Source organism: Lingula anatina, chromosome 2 (genome assembly GCF_051362555.1).
Source record: "Lingula anatina isolate TDL-2025a chromosome 2, LinAna3.0, whole genome shotgun sequence".
Lineage (NCBI taxonomy): Eukaryota > Metazoa > Brachiopoda > Lingulata > Lingulida > Lingulidae > Lingula > Lingula anatina.
In genome coordinates, this window is record NC_141768.1 from 5,689,491 (window position 1) to 5,711,353 (window position 21,863).

A 21,863-nucleotide genomic window follows, 5' to 3' on the forward strand; every position below is an offset into this window, starting at 1 on the left:
AAGTGGGAAGTCTGTGACAGTGTAATTCTTACAGAAATTGCATTTGTGACCATGGCTCCCCAAAACACTTTTCTCCTCCAAACCAAACCCACTTGCAATACATGGAATGCCGACAACTACTGCAACTTTCGCATCTGCAACTACTCCCACAGGTGTTCATCCTGTTTCAATCAATACCGCCAAACTGGCAACTCAGCAGCCTATTGAAAGACTAGGCATTTGGGTACAAGGGGCCCAATCTACGTCGAGTCAGCTTTACAAGAGCATCACACTCAACATACATCCAAAGAATCAAGCTGCCAATCGCCTCATGGCTGACCTAAACAAGTATGTCGAGGCAGCACCTGCTCCAAGCACACACCACACTTATGATAAAATTGAATCTTTTTTACAAGACTTTTATGAACTGACAGGCAATTCAGCTTTTCCTAATAATCCATCCCTTACGGCACTATTCTTCCAGTTTCTCAGTGAAAGATATAAAACAAGTTCCCTGTAAAGACCTGTAATGGCAAAAAACTTAAGTGGTGAGCTCACCAGGACCTTGACTTAGTAAACGCACAAACAGAAGCAACAGAACAGTTAACATGTCTCAGGAACAATTTTAAGAGTTAATCAGGATATTAGCGTCTCACAGAAGAACGATAATTGGAGGCCGAGAGACAAGGCCTTGGAGGAGAGAAGAGAAGAGAGAGAGAGGACATTTTTTCATAGCCATTATGCAATGATTTAATGTCAAAGATAAAGGAAGCACAGAACTATCAGTCTAACAAAGGAGACCAAAGATGAGTTGTAGGGATGAGATGTAGGGTTTTCAAATACCCCAAGAAACCCATAGCAAGGTACTTCACTTCAGCATCCCCATCTTCAGCTACTTTATGAAATAATAAAAGCAACTTGGGAGGGCTCAGTAATGAAGCAATTGCTGCTGGTGGAGCAACTAGAGACTTAGACTTCAGGAAACTAGGCCAGCTGTTTGACACCAGGGGAACAAAAGAGCCTGCGGGGACTGGTAATTAAGATAGGGGCACTTCTGATCCCTTCCTCATATCCAAAGCTACAGTGAAACTTCATTACGACAATGGCGGCTTTGTTATATTCAAGCAAAGGTACAGCAAGGAATTGGTCAATGCCTCTCTGCAAAAGGGAATACAATGTGATTCTGGGTGACAAGAGGCCCCAGTTAGAAAACATAATACAGGCATAGTACATGGAGGCCAGCATGAAAATACTACACATAACACATCTCGTAAAGCCATAGTCAGAGGGTACATCTTCCTTTGTCATTTGTAAAGATATAAACCTCTGCATTAAAAAATATAGAGAAGGCCAAAGGAAAACAAGCCATGCCAGGCAAGGTCAACAATCCAAGAAAAAAAACAGGATGAAAGCCAGTTCCATGCAATTTTTATCAAATTTAAACACTCAAATAAAAGCATGTGAAATAACCATCAATAAATTAATTAAATAATTAATAAATTAACTGTCTGCTATCAGAAAATCATTCAACATGGAATTCTTTAAACATCTCCAACATAACTCTAATTAACCATTCACAATTTGTCAGAAATTTTCAATATTAACAGTTCCAAGTCAGCTTTGTATTACAGTACCAAGGACTCTATGATGTTTAATTCATTCACATGGACATCACACACTAAATACTGCATGCAGATGAAGCAGTGACAATCTCTGTATACTGCTTGTGTAATAAGGGCTGCCAACTATACACAATAATGCATATTTCACATGTTCTTTGTTATTAATTCACTAGCATTACAAGTGTTATCATGTTGTGAACAACACAATAAAAACAATATTGGCAACCCTGAAAAATACAGTTTAAGCATGCAATACAAGACCTGAAATATGTAGGGCATGCAACCTTTGAGCTGAGAATTTCTCTTCTTTGGTCAGAAAACCTCATTCTTTGAGCAGCAAACACTGGGACAATGGCTGGACAAAGGGGAGCCTCCCTCAATCTTCATTCTTTTAATATTTACTTCCCATTAAAGGGCTTGGAGCTTAAATTTCAGCCTCCTCTGTTGTATCTGCTACAAGTACCTCCCGATTTTCATATGTCCAGAATCCATTCAAATCTATCAGTATGCTGACCACTGTATCTCCTTGTCCGCTGAAGACAAAATATGAATTTTTGAATAAGTTAAAAGTGAGCTGTAAAGGAAGACATTACATGGGATATGTATGCTGTGGTAGTCATTAATTGCATCAGCTAGAATAATACAAGCGTCTTATTACATACGAGGTTTTCAAGCAACCAACTATGAATTTCATTTAAAAACTCTAACATTTAAATACAATTTGATGTTTATATTAAACATACAACATTGTTTGGTGGAACAACCAAAAATGTAATCCTGAAGAAACCTGAAAGTTGTCCAAGTCTGACCAAACTCATATGACTTTAATTTTACATCACACAAAGACAACCATTACCTGTTTATAAGATCCTGCAGAGTTATTTTGAGGGGATCGGCAGGTTTCACCATGTCAAAGATCTCATCCTTAACATCATGAAAAGACACTGGCTCTTGTCCATGCAACTTCATTTGTTCTTGAATAGCCTAAAAATAGCAGGTGTCTTGATTCTGCTTCATCAAATCTGAGTATTTATAAGTTATTAGAACAACTTCAACCATCTACTCTGGTAAGTACACGTACTTCACATGCCTTTTATAAAATGTTACAGCATGCAAAGTTTTTTTAAAAATTAACAATAAATTCCACTATCTAGCATCACAGACCAAAAAATTACAACGGGATATTACGTATTAAGTCCACTCCATTTGTTCAACACTTAGCATGCTTCCAGGCAAGTAGGGTAGATCTTTATCCATGCTACCCATCTCGACAGGTCATCTCATCACAATAAGATCACATTTAAAAAGACCCATCCAATGGCATTCAATCTCAACTAGAATGCCTGTGTTCATCAAAGCCAATAAATTTGCTGAAATGGATTGTGCTGATTTAGATTCTACCTAACTTGACTGGAAACATATATAATGTTGCATAGAAAAGTCAATCATTTCAGGGTAAAGAAAAAGGATACACTGACAAAAACATTTTTTTATACTACACTCACCCTAAAGAAGTAATTTAATGAAAACACAATCAGTTCTCCTTTTCCCTGGACATCTAAGATCCTAAACAGGTACTGCAATGCTTGTGGCTCTTTTCTATTTTCCAGGGCAAGTACAAAGTCTAAGTATGTTTTGTAGTCCTGAATTGAAAAAATTAGAGCTAAAACTACTAAGACGTATAGAAAACAGTGAGCACTGACAAAATTTCATTATAAACACCATCACTTTTCAAAAAGTGGTAACAGACAATTTTTAGCAAATGGTAAAGTAGGTAGTTTATATCATTTAATACCATATATAGACCTTTGAATGACTTATTTTTATATAGACCTTTGAATGACTTACCATTTCTCCATCATATGTAAGGCACTCTTGGAAGACCCGGTCTAAAAATACATCGGTCAAAGTCCCTGTGCCATACCTATCAGAAAAGAAACCAGCAGGTAAGATTGAGATTGGTGAGGATGACACTGAAAAAAGTTGAACCTTATTTTGTTGGTAAGTAAAACTATTACTGTCATCATTGGCATAGTAACAATCTCTACATTTCCATGATGTGTGTGCCTGAATTTAAACCTATTTCGATAAAGTGCTTTATGGTAAATATAACAGACTAATTGAAGTCTAATTTCAAGCTAGTTTAAATAGAGTCGAGCCTTAGACCCCATTTCCAGTGATTAGATCGATCTACTTTAGATCGACCTTACTCCCTGGGGGTTCACGCTAAATAGCTGTCAGCCGAGCGGACACGAAAGTTAATTACCCCCTTACAGCTTGTAGTAGGCAGGACGGACATTTAAGCCGGATTATCTGACAGTAATCTAGTGAGACTCCCCGTGGGGACAGATCGATCTAAAAGCTCTGGGAATACGCCCTTAAACAGATATGTGAAATCACTTTTTAGATAGGTGTGACCTGCCCAGTCTTACCTTGCCAGTTCCTCCTTACTGAGCATTCCGTTGTGATCCTTGTCTAAATTCAAATACTGGCCATACACCCTGAGAGCAGATGGTGCAGAGAACCAGTTTGACTCCTGCATCTCTTTGGACAGCTCTTCATCTCGCAACTACAAAATGAGAGGAGGAATGACTCCATAACACTGGTCAACCTGTACTGAAACTAGGGGCGCATTCACAATGTAATTAGGTAGACTAATCTAACTCTGTGTGATCTTTCACTTAATGAAATCAGATTCAGTGAATGACAGGCCTCCATAGCATGATTAACTTTCCTGTGCATACAGTTACACTCAAAATGAAGTGAAAAAACTTCCAGAAGCCAGGTGCACATGAAAGTCAATCACCCCCTGTGGACACTGCTTCGTCATTGAATCCATTAAAACTGGACATCTAGTATCTGTCACCTTACATAAAATGTTGACTTTTTTTCAATTAAAATATTAACAAATATGCCTAAAAGTAAAAAATTCACAATTTTAATCATGACACAATATTACTGCGGGGTTCACTTTTTGTTAACAATTCACCTGACTTTCAAGTTAAATGCAAATAATTATTTTTTCAAAAGCTTTCAATTTTTTAATTACCTCTAACAGATCATCTAAAAAGCTACAGGCAAGAATGTCTTGAATCTTCACTCTTCCTGTCCGCAGTGGATCCAGGAAGAAAAAGAATTTCCGCACAGCAGTGCACACATAAAATGAGTAGAAGGATTTCTCAAGTCCATCAAGCTGCAAATAATATACCAAACAGCGCTTATGAAAAATGAACAAAACATTTGTAGTATATCTATTTTTACAAACAGCCATTATAATGAATACTTATTCATCAGGAAGTAATCTGAATTCGAATTATTTGACTATTGAGCAGATATTGAATCAGTTTTAACATAACTCATTATTATCTTAGGGATTTGAGAGGGGGAGATTGCATTATACTGTTTTTTGGAGGTGGGGCTTAATAGTGAAAATACTGATTATGGTTAGTTTAAAAAAAACCTACCTGTGGTAATGTGGGTATTAGTTCTAAAATGTAATTCTCAAGGTCCTAAAAATAGATAAATTTCAAAATCAATTCATGGATAAATGAAGTCAAAATAAGTACTGCAAACATTTTACGTTTAATCATTTCAATTCACACCATAACCATTAAGTGTGAAACATACGCTTTTTCTGGATAAGACAAAACAATGCCAGACAACAACAGAAACTAAACAGAGGTTAACATGTCTGAGACACAACTTTGGGATTTTCTGTCATCTGGTGGTCTTAAGATGCCCGTATGTTTCAATTTTGGTCAAATACTGATTTTCTCCACACAGTCCCAAATACACTGGTCTCCTTGTCATAAGATTGTTATCACTATATATCCGTCACATAATTCACCCACCAATGCTACACCCACAAAAAATCCTACTTTAAAATTCACTTCAATGCAGTTAAGACACTGTGCTTTTTTTTTCCTTTTATTTTTTAATCTTTTTCAATCTCTGGTATGAAGACATGTAAAAATATTTCAATGGGAAAAAACATTATTCAGAGAGGAAAATACCACTAAATACTGTACAGTAATACATACAGATTCCTTTAGATATCCCTGTCCAGCAACATCATACAGAGACAGACCTATCCTGGTCTGGTGCAGCCAAACTTTCCGCATCACATAGTTGAAGAACTGCATTATTGAGATTCTGCCATAAGGATCTGTCTGCAACAATTTGGCAAACACAATGGCTGTGAAAAATGGCCTGAAATGCAAAAATAAATGTCACCATTAGACCCCCTTAAAATGTTTTTTCACAAACTGCAAAGTTAGGTTCACAGTGACTTGGGGCACAGCAGATTTTAAACAATACAGATAACAATACAGATTATTTCAGAAGGAAAGGAAATTACTAGTAACTGCAGTTGTGATTTGCTACACATGGACAGCCAAATTGTGACACTTGGAAACTTTGCACCAAAGTATAATTTTAGGTTGCTCACAACAACATAAAAAGTCTAACTAAAAATGATAACAATAATAATTTTATTTATTTGTCCATGAGTGAGTCTATACATTGCAACCCATTGAGAAAACCCAGCATTATCTCAGAAATACCAACTTGCACTTGGGTCCTGCCTGCTCTCCAACCTTCAGGTAATCTTCAAAGTTGATCATCTGCTCCTCTCCCACCATAGGGGGTGTATGGTGCTTGTCCAGCAAGAACCACAGACCCTGCAGGATAGATAGTCTAGATTTAGAACAGTTATTTTAAGTCAAGTAATAAGTGCTCAGATGATCTGTCATCTGTGGGCAACACTCGGGCTGTTCCATCAGCAGGTGTTACATAGACAAAAGGAAGAAATTGAATCAGAGATAGCTTCACCCTTTAGCAAATGTATCTGTTAACATAATGCAGACTGAAAGCAGATGACACAATAAGGTGAGGTACTGCAAAGTGCCCCCCCCTCCCCAGTTATACTCCTATGTGTTGCAAATATCAAAACAGCAAACTGACAATTTTAAACTTCGCAAATGAAACAAGGTAAAAAAAAGTAGTTTGACTATTCACTTTTGAATTTCTATATTGAAAACTGGTTTAAACCATTTTAACAATAGAACCTATAACTGCAAAAAAGGAACAAAGGCCAATCAGTCATGGTTTACTGGGCACTTACTTCACAGGTTTGACTTAGTATTGTTTTTAGTCTCACTGTGCTCATCCTGTCTTAAGGAAGAAAGTTAATCAGACCTACCTGTAATTCATCATTGTCAAGAAGCTCCCTGCTTCTCCTTTGAAGAAATACAGCACGAGATTCTTCCCTGAGCTTCTGGAGTAAAATTTCGTCTTCTGATGGTAACTATGAATACAAAAATGTTAACCTTTAATAATGATGTCAATTTTGTTGAAACAATTCAGTGTTTTCTCTTCATGTCCACATATCAGTGTATCAAATTTACCCAACTGCAATGCCTAAAATATTGTTCATAAAATCTTATTTCTAGGATATTCAAGCAACAAATTATGCAACACATTGCATTACAGTGTGTTTATTTTTTTGTAATCCAATATAATGCCTTAAAGAATGAAAATAAGTATCAAATACTAATAAAAATTATAAACAAAAAGATGAGTTATTAAGAATATGCAGGCATCAAGCCTAATATAACCATACAGAATTTGAGAATTTTAAATAAACAAAATACAGAATTTGACTGATAAAATTATTTTCTTTTATCTACATGTCTTCATAAAAAATACTGCTGCTAACAAACCTTATAATAGAACTTGGGGATCTTTTGATAACTGTCTTGTTTGTATTTTGATGGGCCTTTCCATTCTGTGTAAAGTTTCTTAAAATGCTCTTTCTCTTCTTCTTTGGATTCTGCACTGGACTTCTTTTCTGAAAGTCACGCCAGGTACAACTTATAAAATTTAAATTTCAAACAGTCATTTCTTATCATTTTATTCATGGTTCTATATGAATGACACATAGTTCACAATTGTTCACTTACTTTTCCTCTCCAGGTTTAATGTGCCTTTAACTTATTTGTAGAAGTAGACCCCATTTCATGAGCTAAATTATGCATTCGAACATCAAGAGTGGAAAAGTGGGACACGTAATCTGTCCCAACTTTGTGAGAAACGAACTGCAAATGTAATACTCACGTTTTCTCTCCACGTATGCCTTCAATGTATTCGTGAGAGTAGAGCTCATGTTAGGACCTTCTGCAATCAGACCAACATCGTGAATTCAAATGAACAATAGTACAAATATAAATGTTTAAACCGAAGCAGCTTCAATCATCACCGTTCTTTCTGCAACAGCGGCAAGAACTAATCAGGCACTGCTATCCAATAAGATCGCTCGTAACAAAAGTTTCTGGATTCGTGTCCTTCCGGTTTTATAGACTCAGTGGAAAGGGAAAAGAAAACAGCGGTATGTAGTATCTGGGCAATTTCATTTTAGCAGTATCCTGCATCTACAATCTCATTAGAATACTGATACCGAGAAAGATATCGGGGCGTGTGTAATAAAGAAATTTATTATCACTTTGAGAGAAAGACGAAAACGGTGGTCTGTCCACTGTTTCTTTCCTGGAGCCTGGAATGAACTCCCATCCCCAAACCCTCTGGTTAGGTCCCGGAGGCCCAATTCAGTCGCAAGGGCTTGTCCCAGACTATCTTAACTACTTAGTTAATCTTAATTAATTCCAGACTTAACCGGCCATACAAAACAAGTTCTATATTGAAGTTAAGACCCCATTCATGTAGACACTTGTTACTAGTTGGTTTGGTCCAATTCTGTGAGGGCTCTTGCTAAGTACATTGTACGTACTGTAGCATTTTAATGTCGAGACGCATAGACGCAGCACATGTACTTAGTGTAGTATGCCGCATTTTACTGATGCAAATACGTAAAAATTGAAATCTGTTTTATCACAAAAGTTTGGTGGTTCGGTCCCGTACCTGTACAATAAATCAGAACCAAATGTTCAGTATTGTTGCATCCCAAGCCAAATGTATACCGATTGTTATCTTGAAACATTGGGCTAAAACAATAATGCTCGGGGTAAGAAACCTATATTTCTCAGGTCTCAATTACCAAGTCTCATGTTATACCATATAGTAACTGACACAGAGATCATTGGAAAAACGTAACAAAAGGCCTAGTGATGAACTTCAGTCCAGAATAACAGAATTTCATTGAATTTCAATGTCTATAAGTTCTAAGCACCTCCCATGTCGTGAAACTTGAACAAAATAATATTTTCCTTATTTTAATTTCCTCAGTATGAAGTTCATGGCACGTTACCTTATGTTGACTCAAAAGTTTTTTATTTCAGAATCATGATGAACAACAAGTACCCACCTTTAGAGTACAATGGCCCCTATCCCATCAACCAACTCCTCCGAGCCAGGGAAAAATTGATTTTTCACATGGAAAGAAGCTGCAGTAGTAGGTTCCAGAAAATAAAAAACAAATTAGGATTTGGAGTTCCGTATTATGAGAAATATAGGAACAAGGATCCGACTACACACTGGAATCTCTCTAGAGAAGAGAGCAACACCATGGATTCAAAACCTGGGAGTAACACAAATAGTGAGAAGGTAAGTATGTATACAATGTATAAGTGATCACGGTAATTATTTACTTATTTCATGCAACCTTCATATATTTTTCTAAAAATAATTTATTAAGTAAAGTTCCAAAGAAGATGATTCACTATTGAATTTGGTAGTTGACCAAGACACAGTATTTTTTTTTTTTTTTTTTTTTTTTGGGGGGGGGGGGGTAAAAGACAAAAAAGGTTTAAAGTTGAGGAAAATAATGTACTGTGGAAACAAATTGAAAGGCCCAACGGGAAATGACCATGTTTTTTGTAAATAGATTTTAAACTTTATAATTCTTCAGAAACCAGGGAAGATGGAAACAACTTTGAGCGAGTCAATGAAAGGGAAAAGAAAACACATTGATGACAGTGATCGTGGTAGATCAGATGTTGAACCCAGTGCCAAAAGACATAAAACTGACACACATGTTCCCTTACAGAGGACTATCCGTAACAAATTACCAGATGGAAACGAACCAAGAGTTGTCAATGGCCCAGTCACTGGTTCAAGCAGTATAAATAGCACAGAAAATGGTCATATATTCTTTTGCTTCAAATGTGATTTCTGCCCATTTTCTACACGTCACTATCGTCAGGCAGAAACACATTTGAAAGAGAATGCTCATTTCTCAGCCAGTTTGTATAAAGCCCGTTCACTAAGTCATGATGGGCAAGTTATTCAGTCAGAACGCCAAGATCTCGAGGAGCCAGTCCTGATGTTTGTAGTCAAAAAGATGGCTGTAACCAACCAAAGTGCCAGATGTCAAGCATTAGTGGCTGTCTGTCCAGAGTGTTCTAGTATTTTTGAGGACATCTTTACGTGCAGTATCCATTACCAAGAGAGACATCAAAGTAAATTGTTGTTTTCATATTTGAACTTTTCTTTTTCAATTTGTAATGTATGTTTTAAGTCCAGGCAATGCATGTAAAAATAAGTGTTTGATAATGAAACGATATATAAGTGTTGTCAATGATATTATTTTCTAGAGCAATGAATGCAACGAAAAAATCCTTGCAGCATAGCAAAGATGCTTCCTACCTGTTCATTACAATATAGTTTCCATATTGATGTATATTTCTTTTGCAGCATTCACTGCTTAACTTTGTTTTGTGTTACATTTAAGATCAGTTTCATTTCTTTTTGTAGGGGAAGTAGAAGCCAACAATGCACCTCAAGGGTGTTATGCCATTTGTCGTATCCTGAATGTCCAGACCTTAGGACTGAAGCATTTACAGTGCACCAAGTGTGATAATGATAAGATTTTTAAGAACCGAAAAAAGTTACGACAACATTGGAAACAGAAGGGACATCACCCATTTCCTCCTTCAGAGAAACCTGTCCTTAGGCTCTTTTTGTGTCCATACTGTAACAGGAGCACGCAAGTTTTTGATAGCTGTTATAAACATATAAGGGTGTGTCAGTTTGGTTTAAGATCTAACAGTAGTGCTCATGTAGAAAATGATTACCAAGAAATGATTGTCAAACATATTTTGCATCCAGAAAATACAAAGACATTGAAACTTCTGCCTTCATTGCATGAGCAAGAATTAAAAGAGAAGCCTAATGTTTGCTTCAACTCAAAGGATTTGAAAGGTGGGCATATGACAAAAAATTGTCAAAAAGTTGTCGACACAAAACATTGCACCAAAAAAAGAAAAAAGAGCAGATATAGGAAACGAACATTTAATGCCATGTAAATAACACTTTCCTCTATACAGGGATGTTGGAGTTTTGTATTCATTAGAGAAAATTGTCACTAAGAGAGTGTTTGTCTTTTTATTATTTTTTTTTTTCAGTAACTTAATTTTTTCTTGCTTGTTCTGTTGAAAATCTTTGCTAAGCCCTGAAAGTTTCAGAGGGCAGTCTAATGAATTTCAGGCAGAATTAGCCAAATCGTATCTATTTGACTTATCAAAATACCACAGAGCCACCATGGTGAAATCGGCATCCAAGCAAATAAGGTTTCTGAACTCCTTGCTTAGTTTCAAAACTGAAGAACTGATGTTAGATATCTTGTGACTAAGACATTCTGTTTAGCTAAGATGGCCTTTGACTAAAAGTTTGTCTTTGTTTGCATTTAGACTATATAAGACTGAAAATTATTTTTATTAGAACCACCAGGTATTTTGTTACTAAAGGCTCCATTGTTTCTAAGTCAAATAGCCATCTTAACGAATTATAAGTCTCAATTCAGGAGGTCCTAGGTTATGTCAGAGTGTCCTACATTTTTCTTTGGAAACCCCTCATAACAGACTTAGAGTCCCATGCTTTCAGTAAATGTTAGAAATATTTGTGATATACAGGGGCATATCTAGATATATTTTTTGACAGTCTTCCAAAATATCTTTGTAAATCCATCCTCCATTTTTGAACGTCTTCGTGAAAAAAATAGGTTTCCTTCAACTTAAACTTGAAAAATTCCAACCATCTTCCGGAAGACCAAGAAGACGGTATCCATCCACCCCTGGACTATATCAGACGCGTTCCACATTTTAAGTGACATCAGAAGACCAAGAAGACAGTATCCATTCACCCCTGGACTATATCAGACGCGTTCCACATTTTAAGTGACATCAGAAGACCAAGAAGACAGTATCCATCCACCCCTGAACTATATCAGATGTTTTCTGCCTTTAAAATGACACCCTCCCACCCTCCATCTCTTCAAAAATACTTTCGCTTTGCTTTATACAATTTATGCTGACTTGAAGGACATTAAGATACCCATACAAATGAAATCAGCTATACAACATATTTTAGGATGATTTGTCCTTATGTCAACCAGAGGCAAAAACAGTCCCTATGGCATGTTATGTACCTTGTTATTGAGTTATGGATGATTGCAGTTTCCTTTATGTTATAGTCACTGTGATTGTTAGAGTTTTCACTGTATAATTATTTATTTTATTAAAATTATTATTTAAGTCATTTATAGTGTTGAGGGTAAACAATTGTGCAAAGTTAACAAATTTGTGCTCAATAAACATTCTTATTATTATTATAGAGAATTTGACTGCAGATGATTAATTGATTTGACACAACTTTTGTTTACTTGTGAACCTGAGAGGCATTTCTCAATGCCTATGCCTAGAAGGGTCCAGGAAATCAATCTCGACCTGTGAGGAAATTGCAATGCACTTCAAGAAATTATCTTTCTATATACAAAGTACATTGAACTTGGTGACATGTTCATTAATGTTTTACCTTTTTGACAGCTTTGTTTCTGTTCAGCTGTAAGAGATTGGGGGATAATGATGGTGATGGATTGGCCTTTTTGTTGCAGGTGCAATCATAGCTTAATCAATTTCTGTGAAAATGGATTGATCAGCACAAGGTCCTTACTGCTCTGCCCATGTGTATGTTAAAGGAGGTCTGGATATCTCAAACATTTTCAAAATGTGTGCAATAAACTCCAAAAGCAAATCCATTGGAACAACGATGGAATCATTTTTGTTGTACAATTTTTTTCAATTTGTTGTAAAATGGAAAGAATTGTTAATCTATGTCATTTTGATAAACATTTTTGGAAATTACTTTAATACTTGATTGATGTAGGATTGTTCCTAGTATTTTATGACAAAACAGTTTGTGTCACATGCAATTTTTATTGTGAGTTGCTGCATTAAGATTTAAGCATTTACATTATCAAAATTAGCATAAAAATAAGGTTAATATGAACATTTGTGGTACTCAAAGTAATGTGGCAGTGTCATTTTTGTTATCATAGTTAAGTTAGCACCATTTGTGAAATTAAACAAAGGGAGATGTTTCTATCCTTTATTAGAACTCAGTGTAGTCATGGAACTACACAGTGTAGGAAAATAATTGCTGTCACTGAAAAGTAATGAAAATACTTGCTGGAGTACTTCACCAAATTAAAATAATCCTCTTAATTAATTAATTTATTTATTTATTATTAATTTTTTTTTACGTCGGGTTGTCTGATAGTTGTTTGGTATTTCTAGTATGTAGTTTAACCTGGTATTAAAAAAATGTAAAAGATCAGTTTCAATAGTGAATAACCAGCAACCCCAAAATAATATAAAAAAAATAAATAAACACAAAGGAGCAAGATATATATTATAAATGTCAAAACTGATAGAAGCAATGACATTATAATAGACAACCAATGTAACAATCAAAGTGCACAAAAGTTTTTTTTTTCAACTGTAATGCAATATTAAAAAATTCCCGAGGAGGGGGGGGTCCTATTTACGAATCGTTGCTTGACTTGTCCCTGCACTTTAATGCATTTTTTATGTACAGACACAGCCATTATTGTAGAATTTATGCTGTTTTTTCACTTTTTAGCATATATGCAACACTGTTAACACATTTCAAGGAAAACCGATAGGCCTGTTGTCATGAAACTCACAGGAGTAATCAGTCTTACTAAAACGCAGATCAAGTTCGAAAATCGGCATGATTGGGCCATTATTGTAGAATTTATGCTGTTTTTTCACTTTTTAGCATAAATGCAACACTGTTAACACATTTCAAGGAAAACCGATAGGCCTGTTGTCATGAAACTCACAGGAGTAATCAATCTTACTAAAACGCAGGTCAAGTTCGAAAATCGGCATGATCGGGCCACTATTCATGCTAGTTATTTATGCTAGTTATTTATGCTAGTTATGCTGTTTTTTACACTTTTCAGCATATATGCAACACTGTAAACACGATATAAGAAAAACAGATGGGCCAATTGTCATGAAAGTCACAGGAGTGGTCAATTTTACTAAAATGCAGGTTGAGTTTGTAAATCAGCATAATCGTGCCATTCTTTTAGAAGGTATGCTGTTTTTTCACATTTCCTCAGATTCAATTTTTAGGCATGTTAACAGTCTCATTATTAAACTAATAAGATACTTGAAAGTGTTTGTTTGACATTTCCTGCATCTTTACAACATTGTTAGTTGATTTTGTAAAAATGATGGTAAACATGTTATCGTGTATTGTGTAATAAAGTTTCAAAAATGGAAATAAACTCATATCATTGCAGTTTGTCAGATTCAATCATTCACTATGTTCAGAATCTCTGAATGGAAGAAATTGGACATTTAACACTGCTCTATTGATATTTTTCTCATCAATTTTCTTAGTTGATCATATAAAAATGGCAGTAAACTGTTAATTTTGTTTTATGTTAAAAATTGTTATAAATGGGGAAAAAAACATTTCAGAACAGTGCTGTCTTGTTTACATTTTGGCATTTTCAAGTTGTGACTTTGAAGTTCCATGGGCCTGAAGACCTTTGCTAGTCACATTTTCTGAATATCCATGATACTAATATTTTATTATTAAAAATTGATGGTCATTATGCTGTTAAACATTATGTAATATTGCATCAAAATTTGAAAAAAAAACTATTTTGGGCACTGCTCCCATGATTACCTTTTAAGAAAAACCATGTCACTTACTGTTTTCAAACTTACAGGAAAGAAACATGGAACTAAAATACAGCTTCAGTAGGCAATGCAATCTGCCAGTTAAACAGTTTTTTGTGAAAATTTAATTTTTCACATATTGGCATTTTCAAGGTGTGACTTTGAAGTTTCACATGCTTGAAGACCCAGGCTAGTCACATTTTCTGAAAATCCATGATACATATATTTTGTTATTAAAAATTGATTGTCATTATGCAGTTAACCATTATGTAAAATTGCATCAGAATAGGAGAAAACACAATTTTGGGTGCTGCTGCCATGATGACCATTATGGGAAAACCATGTTACTTATGATTGCCAAACTTTCAAAAAAGAAATACAGGACTAAAATGCAGCCTGAGTTGGAAAAGCAGTCTAATCGACTTCTTTTTCTGGAAGTTTTACATTTTCAAAGTGTGAACTTGAACTCCCATGGGCTTGAAGCCTTATGCTTGTTTCACATTTTACTTACATTGGTATTACCTGTTGAGCATAATTAAAATTTGATGTTGAATTTGCAGTTTAACATAATGTACTTTTGCATCAGAATTGACAGTAGCCTATTTTGTTATTTCCTGCTTTTTGTCTGTACATTTGACAGCTTTGCTGCCTTGTTTTAATTAATGATTTAATTTTAAATGACTGGGACACCTTTTAGGTCGCCATGTCTCCCTGCACTTTCCAGCAGGAACTATTGACATTAGGTATTTTTATCTGAAGGGTTTTATAGTTTTTTTAGGTCTGAATTGGGAAAGATCAGAAGATTTGCAGGACATTTAGACAGAAAATATGACTTTGAGAAAATTTTGTATGCGCACAGTGTATGCGCTAATTACGCGCTACTACTCCTGATATGGTGGTCATTCAAAAAGTGTAACTAGCACAGGACACTAGACCGAGGAATTTCAAAGTCATACCTAGAAAATACCAATGTTTTGTGAAAAATCAAATATTTTAAAATACGTCATTATACATAAGCTTGGTTTTTCAAACTCTAGTTGTATATTACAGGGGCGTAACCAGGCATACGCACGGATGCACTGTGCGTACAATTTTTTGAGCCAACCATGATATTATTCTCCATAAATTCAGTGTATTTTTCACGGAATATAATCGTACCTGGGAATTTTCAAAATCTGTGCGTACAATTTTAAATGGTCTGGTTACGCCCCTGCATTAGTCCTATCAAGGAGTTATAACAGTTATAACTGTTATAACTCCTTGGTCCTATGAAACATTCCTGTAAGTCGGAGAACAATAAATAGTTTACTTTTATTGTGGTAACGAGAGGAAAGTGCACGGCGATGTCAAAAGTTGAGGATGGATTTATGAAGGCAGACAGACAGGTTGGTAATTATCATTAATAATAAATACTATCCTATAGATAGCAATATTAGAGACAAGCCCTGTGTTCGTTTCAACATACTACACAAACATTATGCAAGAGTGATTTACCAGCGCGATTGGACGGAATTACATTTTAAAGCGTACATATTCCCACCAGGCGATCTTCTGTAGAACACAGCAACATAATTATTAACAGGGGCGGATCCAGAGCTATTTTCTGACAGTCTTACAAATAATCTTTGTTGATCCATCCTCCATTTTTGACTGTCTTCCGACAGAAAAAATAGATACCCGACAATGTGAACTTGAATATGTAACCGTCTTCTGGAAGACCCAGAAGACGGCCTCAATCCGCCCCTGATTAAGGCTTCGTTCACATGCAATGTCTATTTTCTAAATTCTATTTTCTATTCGCGCTATCTTATGATCACGGTCTGTGCACTGAATATCCCGCCGCGTAATTACTGGCAACGCGAGCCAGTTACTATAAGTTACTATAAGTAACTGGCTCGCGCTGCCAGTAATTACGCGGCGGGATATTCAGTGCACAGACCGTGATCATAAGACATGCCGCAAATAGAAAATAGAATTTAGAAAATAGACATTGCATGTGAACGAAGCCTAAGGGTTGCGCTCAAGCTTCACTCGCAGTTTAGAGACCCAGGGGACTCTCTACCAGGGACACAGATTTTTTTCAGTAGGTATTCACGGACAGGGCGCTACCTATTATAAAATTTTAAGGCTGTATTCCCAGAGCTTTTAGATCGATCTATCCCCGCGGGGAGTCTCACTAGATTACTGTCAGATAATCCGGCTTAAATGTCCGTTCCGCCTACTACAAGCTATAAGGGGGTAATTAACTTTCGTGTCCGCTCGGCTGACAGCTATTTAGCGTGAACCCCCAGGGAGTTAGGTCGATCTAAAGTAGATCGATCTAATCTCTGGAAATGGGGTCTAACAGTTTTCTCTGCTGTGAATAGAGAAATACAGGCTGAAATACAGAAAGACAGGTTGATAATATTATCATTAATAATAAATACTATCCTATAGATAGCAAATGATTTATCAGAGATAATCCCTGTGTTCGTTTCAACATACTACACAAACATTATACAAGAGTGATTTACCAGCGTGGTTGGTCGGAATTACATTGTACATTTTAAAGCCTACATATTCCCACCAGGCGATCTTCTGCAGAACACAGCAACATAATTATTAAGGGTTGCGCTCAAGCGTCACTCGCAGACCCGGGGGACTCTCTACCAGGGCCACAGATTTTTTTCGGTAGGTATTCACGGACAGGGCGCTGCCTAATAATAAATTTATGACAATTTTCTCTGCTACGAGTAGAGAATTGTGTCACGAAATAGCCAGAGACATTATCTGCGAATAGATCTTAGATTGCTCGGACTCGGAGATGACGAGACAGCCAACAAGATGCGTAGTTTGTGCATATTACCGCAAAGCAGAGGAGAAAAAAGTGTGTTGTTGATAATATTTCCCTTTCAAATGTCATAAAATTTACCTCACAGATATGTTGGGAGTAAATGGATAAATGCTTTTCTCTGTCACAATTTAATGAGTTGACGCCTAATGGCGGTATTCTAACTCCCCATTCCCCATAGGGTTGCATGGCACATATATATCTCGTGTCATCTTGGTTCAGTCTCATCAACGCAGGCAGTCAAATTGCTGCACAAGATGCCAGCCACACGCAACCCCCGTTATAAGGGGAAGGTTGTCACAGGCTTGTGTTTCAGATCTGAATGGAGTCGGCTTCTTTGTTTTCAAATCTCGGAGACACTTTTTCCCAGATATTCGAGTGCTTAATTTTTTGATGGCTCGAAAATGACGAAACTGGCCATATGCATCAGATTTAAGTTATAGAGTTATAGAATACAGACAGGCTGAGACAGCGATTAACAATCTACCTGTAAAGTTGCCTTTCCTACCAAGGAAAAGGAGACTTTTCGCCTAGGTCAACATACACTTGATTTTTTCTCATTAAAAATCTCATCCCTATTTTCAAAACTCAACTTGAATGCTCACATATCTAAACAGCTTTTAACGTTTGAACATAACATTTCAAACAGAGCCACCACAAAAGGTCACAAAACGTTCATTCGATTTTTTCTTTTTCTTCTTTAAATCTAAATTATACACTTTCCTTTTGGAAAGAGAGATTCATTTCAGTCAGGCAGTTGGAGCTGGCGGAGTGGTGTCAGTGGTGCCTACACGACTAGATTTCGTCTGACAACAAAGTAAAATCTTTTTATATCCTTGTCTGAAATTTGGGTCTGCTACTCCGTAAATAAAACTGTTTATACAAGAGTTTGTCATAGCCAGCCAGGCGGCAGATAGGTACACGTCCGAGGGGGCCATGTCCCTTACACCATCGAACAGCACCGCCCCTACGAAGGGAACCCAACATAATACGAACATTAATAGTACAACCAGTAAAGTCACTATCAGTTTTATGTCCTTCTTACTTATCTGTCTCCCTGAAAATCCGACGTGATTCCTCATTGCCTTTCGCTGTGTGTAGACAGTTTGAAAAATTTTGAAATAGCAGAAAAATGTGAATAAAAGAGGAACCATTATGAAGACACCTGTTCCGTAAATGTTGTATATCAAATCGGCCGTTCGATCGACGATGCAGTCCTCAGTCTTCGCGTCATAGCCATAATTGCCCCACCCTACAAGAGGTGGAAACGCTATGAGCACAGCAACGGTTACCCAGGACGCTACGACCGCAGCAGTAATAAGTCTCCCGGTGCAGATTTTAGCGTACCTGTGGTACTCACAGATAAACAAATAGCGGTTAATTGCAATCAGCATAAGTGACATCAGCGAAACTCCACAAGCCACAGATTCCAAGAAAGCCAAGAAAATACACCCAGGCTTTGAAAAAACAGTTTCCCCAAATGCAAATGTCAGAATGGCAGAGGGCATATGAATTCCGCTCACAAGGAGGTCTGCCACTGCCAAATTAACAATAAATACATTATGTCGACGCCAAAGTTGCTTTTCTACTAAAACGGCACCAATAATTAAAACGTTTCCAATCGTTCCGATAACTGTTAGCAAACAGAACATGGCAATTTGAGGATAGCGGTTTTCAACCGTCTGTCTCATTCCTGTGGAATTCATTGTTGAATTAAAATCCATTTCAGCAAGTAGGATGCTCAGTTGAATATTTCACTGTTACTTTCTCACTTGTTTCGAGTCCAAATTACTGTCACTCATGATCATACAACGTGTCATACAATCGATAAAACAACGCTGAGTCCGGCGCTTCTAAGCTGTTCGCTAGTTTGTTACATATAACCTTTCGCATTAGAAAAGGATCAGTTATACGGAAATTAGAACCGAGCTGGAAAGTAGTAAGAATATGCCGGTCTTTTCACAGTGACGACGCCAGTAGACAGTGTTGCTGAACTTCAGAAAAATGCCAAAAACGAAAAGCGCAACTTCCTTTTAAAGATGTTTTTAAAGATGCCTCAAGTAATTCTGGGGAAGTTTTCATTTCGTGATGAACACTGGACACCGATCAATGCATTGACGCAGGTGTTTCAATATTTAAGCTGACTACTTTATCAACTTCTTTTTTGAAAAATCAACGAGCATGAAATAATGAATTGGATGTTTATCCCGAAGCACGTGCGATTCATTTCATCTCTATAATCAATCATGAGAAATAATGTTTTGTTTTCGGTTATATGACGACATTGACGAGAAATATCATCGCAATAACGTTTTGAACCGGAGGTTGATAGATTAATTTACTGGACAACAAATCATACGCTGTCCTGTGATAGTCCCCGACCTGTTTTTACATAGATCTTGTTGAAAGGCAGGGCCGTAGCCTCCGGGGGGGGCAGGGGGGGGCAGCTGCCCCCCCTGGAATTTGGAATTTTACACACCACACCCTCCCCCCCTCGGTAGCTTCGCCCCCTCGTGTCCGCTTACTGCCCCCCCTGGCATTTTGCTCAGGCTACGGCCCTGAAAGGTCAACCCAAGGTCGGGTATTTTGTTCAATGTAGCACCAAGTAGGTTCTGATATCCCATTAATATTTTAATTTGTTAAATAAGAAAACTTTTGTAACCACATTTAGCTTAAGTATCTAGCAGTTTTTTTTAGTATTACTTTTGCTAGTTTTAGGCTCTGTATAAGTTCTCTTTCGTGAATATTCCATGTAATCTTTTAAGTTCTCTTTCGTGAATATTCCATGTAATCTTTTAAGTTCTTTTTCGTGAATATTCCATGTAATCTTTTAAGTTCTCTTTAGTGCATATTTAAAGGGATAATAACTCTTCGCACGAGATCTATATTTCACAATAAAAACATTGTGAATAACTCATAGAAATATAATGTATTCTGTTTTACCACAAAAACGGCAGTTATAGCTATTATTCTGATATCTGAGTTTGTCTTTAGACCACGTGACCTCCATTGATGGCTATACTCTGTTAAAATCTCTTAAGAGATTTTAACAAAAAACCAAACTTTTTAGAAAAAAAACAGGGACTAACTGAATGTAAAAATGGATTCATTAACCATTGGTAAGTATGGGGAAATTGTTGTTTACTCAAGGAAAATTCATTTTTTGGCCAAAACGAAGAGTTATCCTTTTAATGTAATCTTTCCCTGATGTGTTGTTAGTAACGTACATGTTCAAGTTTTTTTCTAATAAGATCTTCGTATTGCTTCTGTGGATAAGTGTGAAATAGAACTGAAAGCAAGCGATAGGCCTATCGCTAAGACAGCTTTTGACACCGTGTCAAAGTTCTTGTAGCAGGAGGGAAGGAGGAATACATGCATGCATGTGAAAAGTACAAAATTTGATCTTTTTTCGACGAGGACCTAAGTAAAGCCGGCGGTTGTGCCCTACAGCTTCTCCAAAACAAATATTGTATTCTTAAATGCGCAGCAAAGCAATTTCAATATATTTTCGACTAACACTGCACTCTTAGTAAAATACAGTAAAATACATACAACAGATGTTGGCTCACTAGAAGTTGGAAGCAGCTAACAGTTATTAAAAACATAGGCAATGTATGCATCGATGGATATTAAACTCTGTAGGGCAATCTAACAAAGAGGAATGTCCGACGTAAAAACAAACGTGCGTAGGCCTACATGTATGACGTCGCACGCACTGACGTATAGTTGCACCGACAGACAACAATTAAACAACGTACCCGGTAAACAACAACAACAATCTACACGCAATTTGGTAACGTATGTATCGATACATACGTTACCGATACATGTTAATTCACCGTATAGATCTTAAGGAAAATATAAGTATTATTACTGATGCATCTCTGAATATCTACTTTACAGTTCCATAATCCAAATTTTCGGCGCCTGGGCCTTCTTCGGGGATTAAGAACTCTTCAGAGATGCATCAGTAATAATACTTATACGTCACCGATACATACGTTACCAAATTGCATGCAGATTGTTGCTATTCATGTTGTTGTTAACGTTGTTTGCTGTCCGTTGGCGCAAAGTGCGTGCGACGTCATAGGCCTACATGCGCGCACGTATGTTTCTACAATGCACATTCCTCTTTGTAACATTAATATTGTCATACCGAGTTTGTTATCCATCGATACATGCGTCAACTGTGTTTTTAATAACTGTTAGTTGCCTCCAACTTCTGGTGAGCCAACGCCTATTTTTAACTGCATACATTAGGTTACAATAAAATAGATAGGCCCTATGGAACAAAAGAGGGAAGTTGTCTTCAAAAGATTTGTGAAAATTATTCAAATGATACATATGAGACATATCTTATCAGAGGCTTATCGGGGGCGTCTCGATAGTCCGAAGGTTCATTGGTCCGAAGGTTCATTGGTCCGAAAAGCGGTAACATTTTTATCGATTTTTTAATCAAGGGTTCATTGGTCCGAATGTTCTATA

General features: G+C 36.7%; 3 protein-coding genes across 4 annotated transcripts; 1 reads left to right on the forward strand and 2 right to left on the reverse strand.

Annotated features, from left to right (window-relative positions):
• Window positions 1–1,390: 1,390 nt before the first annotated feature.
• LOC106176915 (serine/threonine-protein phosphatase 2A regulatory subunit B'' subunit gamma) lies at window positions 1,391–7,884 on the reverse strand. 2 transcript variants are annotated; one of them, XM_013559502.2, is made up of 12 exons: window positions 7,716–7,884; window positions 7,322–7,449; window positions 6,802–6,906; window positions 6,168–6,280; window positions 5,642–5,810; window positions 5,066–5,110; window positions 4,651–4,794; window positions 4,034–4,170; window positions 3,450–3,525; window positions 3,107–3,244; window positions 2,458–2,585; window positions 1,391–2,134 (listed from the first exon to the last, which is right to left on the reverse strand). In XM_013559502.2, the coding sequence occupies exons 1-12, from the start codon at window positions 7,762–7,764 to the stop codon at window positions 2,026–2,028; spliced, it is 1,341 nt and encodes a 446-aa protein (XP_013414956.2). In that variant the 5' UTR covers window positions 7,765–7,884; the 3' UTR covers window positions 1,391–2,025. The 2 variants fall into 2 exon arrangements, with proteins under 2 accessions (XP_013414956.2, XP_086862397.1); XM_087006271.1 differs by lacking the exon at window positions 7,716–7,884 and adding an exon at window positions 7,562–7,709.
• On the forward strand, window positions 7,877–13,166 carry LOC106176837 (uncharacterized). Its single transcript, XM_013559382.3, has 4 exons — window positions 7,877–7,986; window positions 8,894–9,158; window positions 9,463–10,012; window positions 10,308–13,166. Exons 2-4 carry the CDS (start codon window positions 8,898–8,900, stop codon window positions 10,856–10,858), a joined length of 1,362 nt encoding a protein of 453 aa, XP_013414836.2. The 5' UTR covers window positions 7,877–7,986; window positions 8,894–8,897; the 3' UTR covers window positions 10,859–13,166.
• A 4,792-nt stretch (window positions 13,167–17,958) lies between these two features.
• LOC106176847 (melatonin receptor type 1A-like) lies at window positions 17,959–19,552 on the reverse strand. The gene has a single exon (XM_013559392.3). It carries the CDS (start codon window positions 19,100–19,102, stop codon window positions 18,128–18,130), a length of 975 nt encoding a protein of 324 aa, XP_013414846.3. The 5' UTR covers window positions 19,103–19,552; the 3' UTR covers window positions 17,959–18,127.
• Between the last annotated feature and the right edge of the window lie 2,311 nt (window positions 19,553–21,863).